Below are 10,000 nucleotides of genomic sequence, written 5' to 3'. Positions count from 1 at the left end.
ACACGCACGCACGCACGCACGCACGCAACGCACACACACACACACACACACACGCACACACACTTAATGGCGGCCTGTCCATCCATCCGTCCGCAGGCTCTTCTGGTCTCCCTGGTAACTACGGGATGCTGGACCAGGCGGCGGCGCTGCGCTGGGTCTCCGCCCACATCGCCCTGGTGGGCGGGGCCAGCCGGAGGGTGACGGTGGGGGCGGAGCGACGGGGGGCAGACATCACCGCCCTTCATCTCCTCTCCTCCTCTTCCTCTCCGCCTCTGTTCCAACGCATGATGCTCATGGTGAGAACTCCTCCTCTCCTCCTCCTCTTCCTCCTCCTCCTCCTCCTCCTCCTCTTGCTCCTCCTCCTCCGCCTCCTCCTCCTCTTCCTCCTCCTCCTCCTCCTCGTCCTCCTCTTGCTCCTCCTCCTCCTCCTCCTCCTCCTTTTGCTCCCTCCATATCTGCTCCCGGGCCTCCTGACTCCTTCCCTGTGGTAACTACAGCAACAGTCCTGAGCTGTTGACACAATATTGTCAGGATGATGATGTCGATGATGATGATGAAGGTAATGATTGTGATGGTGATGATGATGATTATGATGCCGGTGATGAGGTAAATGATGTCAGTGATAACGAGGTTAATGAGGTGAGTGATAACAAGGCTAACGAGGTTAACGAGGTGGACATTAACGCTGGGGTTCCGTCGCAGGGCGGGTCGCTCTTCTCCCCAGCAGCGCTCCAGTCGTCCTCGGCAGCCCAGGCCCAGGCCGCGGAGCTGGCCTCCCAGCTGGGCTGCCCGACCTCCGACCCCAGCAGCCCCGCCGACGAGGACAAGATGGCCGCCTGCCTCCGACAGACCCCAGTGCACACTCTGAACGCCGCCCAGACAAAGGTGCTGATCATGCTATTGGTGTATGACTTCATGAGCATATTGTCTTAGTATACATCATTGAGGTTCTCCCACAAAGCACATCCACGGTTCATACTAAGAGGTGTGTGTTTGTGTGTTTGTGTGTGTGTGTGTGTGTGTGTGTGCGCGTGTGTGTGTGTGTGTGTGCGTGCGTGCGTGCGTGCGTGCGTGCGTGCGTGCGTGCGTGCGTGCGTGCGTGCGTGCGTGTGTGTGTGTGTGCGTGTGTGTGTGTGTGCGTGCGTGCGTGCGTGCGTGTGTGTGTGTGTGTTCCAGCTCCTGGCCGCCAGCGGGCCCTTCCAGGCGTGGTCTCCGGTCTCGGACGGCGTGCTGTCGTCCGTCAGACAGCCAATCGGACGCTCCCCCGCCCACAGGCTGCCTCTGCTCATGGGCACATCAGCAGAGGACGGCCTCATCCGCCGAGCGGCCAAGATCAAGGTCCCCTTAGATCAGACACGGCCCCTTAGGTCAGAGACGGCCTCTTAGGTCAGACACGGCCCCTTAGATCAGAGACGGCCCCTTAGGTCAGAGACGGCCCCTTAGGTCAGAGACGGCCCCTTAGGTCAGTGACGGCCCCTTAGGTCAGAGACGGTCCCTTAGATCAGAGACGGCCCCTTAGGTCAGAGACGGTCCCTTAGGTCAGAGACGGCCCCTTAGATCAGACACGGCCCCTTAGGTCACAGACGGTCCCTTAGGTCAGAGACGGTCCCTTAGGTCACAGATGGTCCCTTAGGTCACAGACGGTCCCTTAGGTCACAGACGGTCCCTTAGGTCAGAGACGGTCCCTTAGGTCAGAGACGGCCCCTTAGGTCACAGACGGTCCCTTAGGTCAGAGACGGTCCCTTAGGTCACAGACGGCCCCTTAGGTCAGAGACGGCCCCTTAGGTCACAGACGGCCCCTTAGGTCAGAGACGGCCCCTTAGGTCAGAGACGGCCCCTTAGGTCAGAGACGGTCCCTTAGGTCACAGACGGTCCCTTAGGTCACAGACGGTCCCTTAGGTCACAGACGGTCCCTTAGGTCAGAGACGGTCCCTTAGGTCAGAGACGGCCCCTTAGGTCACAGACGGTCCCTTAGGTCAGAGACGGTCCCTTAGGTCACAGACGGCCCCTTAGGTCAGAGACGGTCCCTTAGGTCACAGACGGTCCCTTAGGTCACAGACGGTCCCTTAGGTCACAGACGGTCCCTTAGGTCAGAGACGGCCCCTTAGGTCACAGACGGTCCCTTAGGTCACAGACGGTCCCTTAGGTCACAGACGGTCCCTTAGGTCACAGACGGTCCCTTAGGTCAGAGACGGTCCCTTAGGTCAGAGACGGCCCCTTAGGTCACAGACGGTCCCTTAGGTCAGAGACGGTCCCTTAGGTCACAGACGGCCCCTTAGGTCAGAGACGGTCCCTTAGGTCACAGACGGTCCCTTAGGTCACAGACGGTCCCTTAGGTCACAGACGGTCCCTTAGGTCAGAGACGGCCCCTTAGGTCACAGACGGTCCCTTAGGTCAGAGACGGTCCCTTAGGTCAGAGACGGTCCCTTAGGTCACAGACGGTCCCTTAGGTCAGAGACGGTCCCTTAGGTCAGAGACGGTCCCTTAGGTCAGAGACGGTCCCTTAGGTCAGAGACGGTCCCTTAGGTCAGAGACGGCCCCTTAGGTCAGAGACGGCCCCTTAGGTCAGAGACGGCCCCTTAGGTCAGAGACGGTCCCTCAGGTCACAGACGGTCCCTTAGATCAGAGACGGTCCCTCAGGTCACAGACGGTCCCTCAGGTCACAGACGGTCCCTTAGGTCACAGACGGTCCCTTAGGTCAGAGACGGTCCCTTAGGTCACAGACGGTCCCTTAGGTCACAGACGGTCCCTTAGGTCACAGACGGTCCCTTAGGTCAGAGACGGTCCCTTAGGTCAGAGACGGTCCCTTAGGTCACAGACGGTCCCTTAGGTCACAGACGGTCCCTTAGGTCAGAGACGGTCCCTTAGGTCAGAGACGGTCCCTTAGGTCACAGACGGTCCCTTACGTCAGAGACGGCCCCTTAGGTCAGAGACGGTCCCTTAGGTCACAGACGGTCCCTTACGTCAGAGACGGCCCCTTAGGTCAGAGACGGTCCCTTAGGTCACAGACGGTCCCTTAGGTCACAGACGGTCCCTTAGGTCAGAGACGGTCCCTTAGGTCAGAGACGGTCCCTTAGGTCACAGACGGTCCCTTAGGTCAGAGACGGTCCCTTAGGTCAGAGACGGCCCCTTAGGTCAGAGACGGTCCCTTAGGTCAGAGACGGTCCCTTAGGTCAGAGACGGCCCCTTAGGTCACAGACGGTCCCTTAGGTCAGAGACGGTCCCTTAGGTCAGAGACGGTCCCTTAGGTCACAGACGGTCCCTTAGGTCAGAGACGGTCCCTTAGGTCACAGACGGTCCCTAGCTAACTCCTTAGATCAGAGACTAATTAGCTAACTTTTCGGCCACTCTGCCCCTGCAGGACTTCCAGGCGCTGGCGGGCGCGGCAGACGCTAAGACGGCGTTCTACGCGGCGCTGACCCGCTCCCTGGGGGGCGAGGGGAGCCGGGCGGGGGTGAGGCAGGCCGCCTCCTGGTTCTACGGCCTCCAGCACTCCGCCTCCCCGGCCGGCTACAGCCTGCTGTCCCGGGCGCTCAACAACGCCACCAGGTAGTTACCACTACCACTAGTGACCGCCAGGGGGAGCCTACTGCAAACTACAGCCAGCACTACCACTAGTGACCGCCAGGGGGAGCCTACTGCAAACTACAGCCAGCACTACCACTAGTGACCGCCAGGGGGAGCCTACTGCAAACTACAGCCAGCACTACCACTAGTGACCGCCAGGGGGAGCCTACTGCAAACTACAGCCAACACTACCACTAGTGACCGCCAGGGGTAGCCTACTGCAAACTACAGCCAACACTACCACTAGTGACCGCCAGGGGGAGCCTCCTGCAAACTACAGCCAACACTACCACTAGTGACCGCCAGGGGGAGCCTCCTGCAAACTACAGCCAGCACTACCACTAGTGACCGCCAGGGGGAGCCTAATGCAAACTACAGCCAACACTACCACTAGTTACCACCGGGTGGAGACCACAAACTAAAACCAACACTACAAGTACTAACCACAGCTAACACTATCACTACAAACTACAACTAACTCTCCTACTACTGAGGGGCGGTGCAGATCGTTACAGTGACCCGGTCAGATAAAGTCACGCTAACTCTCGTCCTCCCATCCAGAGACCAGTTCATCGTGTGTCCCGTCCAGCAGATGGCTAGCCACTGGGCTAACAACAAGGCTAACGTCTTCCTCTACCACCTCCCTGAGGACAGCGTCCACCACAGGTAACCTCCCACCTGGCCCCCTACTGGCTGACCAGCCGGTCACATGATGTCCTCACGATGCTGCGATTGGTTCTGAGTGTGTTTGTCTCCAGCGCTGACAGGGCAGTGCCATTGGACGTTCAGCTTGCCTTCGGAACTCCTCATCATCCAATCAGCTCTCAGAGATTCGGCTCCCAGGGACGACGCCTCTCTCTGGCCCTGATGACCTACGTGGCGAACTTCATCAAAACAGGGTACGCATAGTTTACTGACTGCTTCATCAGAACAGGGTACAGATAGTTTACTAATACTGACTGCTTCATCAGAACAGGGTACGCATAGTTTACTAATACTGACTGTTTCATCAGAACAGGGTACGCATAGTTTACTGACTGCTTACTGACTGCTTCATCAGAACAGGGTACGGATAGTTGACTGACTGCTTCATCAGAACAGGGTACGGATAGTTTACTGACTGCTCCATCAGAACAGGGTACGGATAGTTGACTGACTGCTTCATCAGAACAGGGTACGGATAGTTTACTGACTGCTCCATCAGAACAGGGCACGGATAGTTTACTGACTGCTTCATCAGATCAGGGAACACTTAGTTTACTGACTGCTTCATCAAAACAGGGTACGGATAGTTTACTGACCGCTTCATCACAATAGGGTACAGATAGTTAAGTGACCGCTTCATCAAAACGGGGTACAGATAGTTTACTGACTGCTTCATCACAACAGGGTACAGCTGACAGCTGTTTCATCAAATGGGGTACACATAGTTGACTGCCTGCTTCATCAAATAGGGTACAGATAGTTTACTGACTGCTTCATCACAACAGGGTACAGATAGTTTACTGACTGCTTCATCACAACAGGGTACAGATAGTTTACTGACTGCTTCATCACAACAGGGTACAGATAGTTTACTGACTGCTTCATCACAACAGGGTACAGATAGTTTACTGACTGCTTCATCACAACAGCGTACAGATAGTTTACTGACTGCTTCATCACAACAGGGTACAGATAGTTTACTGACTGCTTCATCACAACAGGGTACAGATAGTTTACTGACTGCTTCATCACAACAGGGTGCAGATAGTTTACTGACTGCCAGTTTCCATTGATCATGATTTGTACTTTGATTGATCGCAAAACTGGAGAATTGAAATAAATAGATCCTCCATCTGCGAGGCGGTGATAATACCCCTTCGAGAGTCCCCATGAACCCTTTGATTAGAGCGCTGCTGTCAGGAGTTCAGCTGTGTGTCTCTCCTCCAGTGATCCTAACCGGGGCCAGTCCGGGTCCAGGCGGGTCCCTGGAGCCGGTCTGCCTCAGTGGGGGCCCGTGCTGCCGTCCCCGGCCCCCCCTCAGTACAAGGAGCTGGGCCCCGGGCTCCCGCAGCAACGTGGGCTCCGCCGGGCAGAGTGCTCCTTCTGGACCGAGCTGGTCCCCCTGCTCAACGGAGAGACCGGTGAGCCCCCGGACCCCCTAGACCAGGACCCCCTAGACCAGGACCCCCCAGACCAAGGGACCCCCTAGACCAGGACCCCCTAGAGACCAGGACCCCCTAGACCCAGGACCCCCTAGAGACCCCCTAGACCCAGGACCCCCTAGACCCCGGACCCCCTAGACCCCGGACCCCCTAGACCCAGGACCCCCTAGACCCAGGACCCCCTAGACCCAGGACCCCTTAGACCCCGGACCCCCTTGACCCAGGACCCCTTAGAGACCAGGACCCACTAGAGACCAGGAGAACATTAGACCTTAAAGAACCCTTAAAGACCCCTTAAAGACCCCTTAAAGTCCAGGAGACCATTAGACCTTAAAGAACCCTTAAAGACCCCTTAAATACCCCTTAAAGACCAGGAGACCATAAGACCTTAAAGACCCCTTTAGACCCTGACCCGTTACAGCTGAGGACCCCCCCCTGCCGCTTCATGCCTACCTCCAGAGATGTACTACCCACCCCTCATCACTACCCCCCCTCATCTTCTTCACTCCTTCTCTTCCAGCGGAGTTGGGGGCGGAGTCAGTCCAGGCCACATTGACCCCCAACCTCTCTGTGACCTTGCCTTCCGGCCAATCGCAGACCAAGAAGGACGGCTATAACTGAACGTCGCAGCCACCGCAGCGCGCTGATGCCTCGTCTTCCAGATCGTTTTACTCATAAATCATTCATTCATTCATTCATTCATTCATTCATTAAACCAGTCTGATGGTGTTCACATGATTCCTGTTTTTCGTGTGCTACGGCCTCAGTCCTACAGTAGACGCCTCACTTCACTGACAGACTGTCCTTTGAATCACGTAATAAAAAGCATTTCAAACCTATTCCCCTGCCCTCTGTGTTTGACTTCTCACTACAAAGGGGTTCGGGAGTTTTCACTGAAAGTTTGAGGCCGAGCCAATGACTTTATTCATGTGCTCTCCGTTTTGGGGAGGATGTTGAGGTCGAGCCACTGTGCCACTGCTTCACCTGAACTCGTCTGCCGTGGAGGAGGTGATTTTGGTACAAGCTGATATTGAGCTTGAGTCCAGAGCTCATGGACAATTTTGGGACTTACTCACAAAGGCAAAGGCCAAACCTGAGAAAATGTGCTACCTCCTTTACTGGACTATCTGCTCTGCTAATTGATGCCAGTCGGTTTACCACATAAAGATTAGTAAATCCAAATACCGTTCCACCATCACTGATGTTCATTTGGAGGCCTGCTTGAGACTATCTCCCAGCAGCTACTGTCCGGACGATGCAACCCTGGCTGACTCCATTCAGTGCAAGTCACCAGAGTACACCTCAGTATATATAAATAAATATATCTTCAGTTTTTTTTAATGTAAGTAGATCACTTTGACCTACTCCTTTGGGAAGTAGCTCGCAAGCCGAACAAGTGTGAGCATCCCCGAGCCAGTGAGTCTGGAGAACAGGACAAAGAAAAGAGCTAATCAGCCAATCAGCCAATCAGGCTGTTCGATCTCCATGTAAAGAGGCAGGCAGCCGGCCAACAATAGGCCACACGCAACCCGCAATGTAAAGCAGTGTTTACCTTCCCTTAATGCACCTTCTTCCCGATATAAAGACACGTAATCACTTGTCCGGGAAACACAAGAGCATTGTGTGTTTACTCTATCGGCTGTCAAACAATAATCTCTCTGTGTCTGGTTGGCCGTGTGTCTGTCACTCCTCCCCACCAGGCAGGATATCACCTGGCCGGCTCCGCCCCCTTCCCCCGCCCCCCGCGGCTCACCTGTTGGCCCCGCCCCCGCTGACCTGCTGATAAAGGAGTCTTTCTCTAGGATAGAGAAAGGCTCCCGGGCTCCCACACTCCCTCTCTGCCTCACACTGCAGACATTGTGCCTTGTCTCCAGAGCAGCACCATGCGCTGGACCTTCGTTACCCTCTGCCTCCTGCTCGGCCTGGCCGCCTGGGGTAAGACCCCCTCTCCTCCTCTCCTCCTCTCCTCCTCTCCTCTCCCCCTCTCCTCCTCTCCTCTCTCCTCCTCTCCCTCCTCCGCCTCAGTCCCTCTCCTCTCCTCCTCCTTCGTCTCCTCCGTCTTGTCCTATGTCCTCTCCTCTGTACTCTCCTCCACGACTCCTCCGTCCTCTCCTCCGTCCTCTCCTCCACCGTCTCCTCAGTCATCTCCTCTGTCCTCTCCTCCGTCGTCTCCTCCACTGTCTGACCTTGTGTCTCCAAGTTTAACAAACTAAAGCTTCCATATGCAGGAGAGACTCTGAACCTGTCTCTCTCTCTCTCTCTCTCTCTCTCTCTCTCTCTCTCTCCCTCTCCCTCTCCCTCTCCCTCTGTCCCTGCCCCTGCCTCTGTCCTTGTCTCTGTCTCTGGGTGTGTTCGAAACCGCCTACTTGCTTACTGCTTACTACCTACTAAATATTTGGCTTACTTCTCGAATCCTTAAATAATGATTGAGTAATCCATTTGAGTAATCGACGTTCAGAAGACCGTCCTTACTTAACCACCTCAGATGACGTGAATCAAATGATGTGTCAATAACCTACCGACCGGGCGCCGTTAATAAACATTATAAATAAATACATAAACGTCACATTTAACGTCACAGTACACCTTCAACCTAAGGATTTGCGGTGATATGTTAAAACAATTGTTAAACAATTATTAAAAGCTCTGCTGCTGCGGCTCCCCGTTTAGCGCCATTGCTTCCACTGTTCTTTTGAATAGACGCAGTGCATTCTGGGGCAGTTTAGTACGTCTAGTAAGCTAGCGATGCTTACTCAAAATCTTTCCGGAAGTAGAAGACATTCGGATACTACTCGCTAACCTAAACTCGCTTACTAAGTTCTCGCTTACTCAATTTGACGTCATAGTTAGTAGGAGTAGTAAGCAAGTACGCGGTTTCGAACACACCCTCTGTCTCTGTCTCTGTCTCTGTCTCTGCTCTCAATTCAATTCAAAAAGCTTTATTGGCATGACTATTGTGGTGAACAAACAGTGTTGCCAAAGCATTACAGTATTACAAATATTATGCATAAAAACAAAAGAGAAAATCAGAACAATATGTACATATAACAACTGCTAACTGTCTCTCCTCTCTGTCTCTGTCTTTCTCTCTCACACTCTCTCTCTCTCTCCTCTCCCCCCTTTTCTCTCTCTCTCTCTCTGCTCCTTCTCTCTGCTCTCTCTCTCCCTCACTCTCTTCATCGCTCTTTCTCTGCCATCTCTCTCTCTCTCTCTCTCTCTCTCTGCATATGTGTATTAAATCAACAAAACAACCAACAATATGCACAGCTTTTTTCCAGCAAATCAAATCTGCTGATCAAGAACCAACACCCAATGAGGGTGTAATGTTCCCGTCGTGGATGGATGGTTTATTAGTCGACCGATTTGATAACGTTGATGTATATTCATAAGGGCTACGCCTTACTAATCACAATGAAAACATGATTCATGGATGACTGATCTCGGGTCAGGCGGTTCATTAGGCCTTCAATTCATCCTGCTGGAATCTCTCATGGGCCCAGACCAGTGCCCTGACCGCCTGCTTGTGGCCCCTGGGGGTCCACTCAGCCCTGACCGCCTGCTTGTGGCCCCTGGGGTCCACTAAGCCCTGACCGCCTGCTTGTGGCCCCTGGGGGTCTGCTCAGCCCTGACCGCCTGCTTGTGGCCCCTGGGGGTCATCTCAGCCCTGACCGCCTGCTCGTGGCCCCTGGCGGCGGGCGGTAGCATGGAGGTCGTTCCAGAGCCGCTGCGTCGCTCACGCTGGCCTCAAGCTAAAGAACAGTCACTAGTTTGAGTCAGTGGGATAATGCCTCAAAGTAAATTTAAATAAACTATTATTATTTTTACACTTAATTTTAGCTACATAAAAGAAGTTATTCAGGCATGAATTGTAAGTTCAACTCAACAATTGTTATTTCTTCCGTTATTATTCTCAAAATTTTGGGACCCTGTCACGTTAAAATTGTACCGGGGGCGAAAATTGTACCGGCCTACGTCATCGTTTGTTTACATCCTGACAACCTGCCCGGCAACAGACGACGCGATGCAGAAAACATGTTTCCAAACGACGAAATAACATAATACAGATAGGGCGATCGCGTCAAATGACAAATGTTTTGCCCGCGAAACGGGCAAAACATGACGTAGAATGACATCGCGTCAAATGACGTAGGAGGGTTCTTGAAACATAATACAGATAACGGATCGCTAGATAACACTTGTTTTTACTTTATATTTGTATTGTATTGAATTGTTTAATTGAATTTAGCTAGTAAACTGAGTGTTTTAAGCAGGTTTCATAGTCTAGA

The 10,000-nt window shown here is 53.6% G+C and overlaps 1 protein-coding gene across 1 annotated transcript in view; it reads left to right on the top strand.

Moving 5' to 3' along the window:
- The window catches only part of tg (thyroglobulin), a 30,613-nt gene extending 24,060 nt beyond the window's left edge, over window positions 1-6,553 (top strand). The window contains exons 42-49 of the mRNA XM_060054256.1: window positions 97-296; window positions 703-885; window positions 1,177-1,338; window positions 3,362-3,549; window positions 4,129-4,233; window positions 4,326-4,466; window positions 5,500-5,693; window positions 6,235-6,553. Coding sequence (XP_059910239.1) covers window positions 97-296; window positions 703-885; window positions 1,177-1,338; window positions 3,362-3,549; window positions 4,129-4,233; window positions 4,326-4,466; window positions 5,500-5,693; window positions 6,235-6,335 — 1,274 coding nt within the window. The 3' untranslated portion in view covers window positions 6,336-6,553. The remainder of the gene's footprint in view (window positions 1-96; window positions 297-702; window positions 886-1,176; window positions 1,339-3,361; window positions 3,550-4,128; window positions 4,234-4,325; window positions 4,467-5,499; window positions 5,694-6,234) is intronic.
- The last annotated feature ends 3,447 nt before the right edge of the window (window positions 6,554-10,000 follow it).

Source organism: Gadus macrocephalus, chromosome 6, assembly GCF_031168955.1.
Source record: "Gadus macrocephalus chromosome 6, ASM3116895v1".
In the NCBI taxonomy this organism is placed as follows: Eukaryota; Metazoa; Chordata; class Actinopteri; order Gadiformes; family Gadidae; genus Gadus; species Gadus macrocephalus.
Note: the sequence above shows the minus strand (reverse complement) of the source record. Positions and strands in the feature narration are given on the sequence as shown.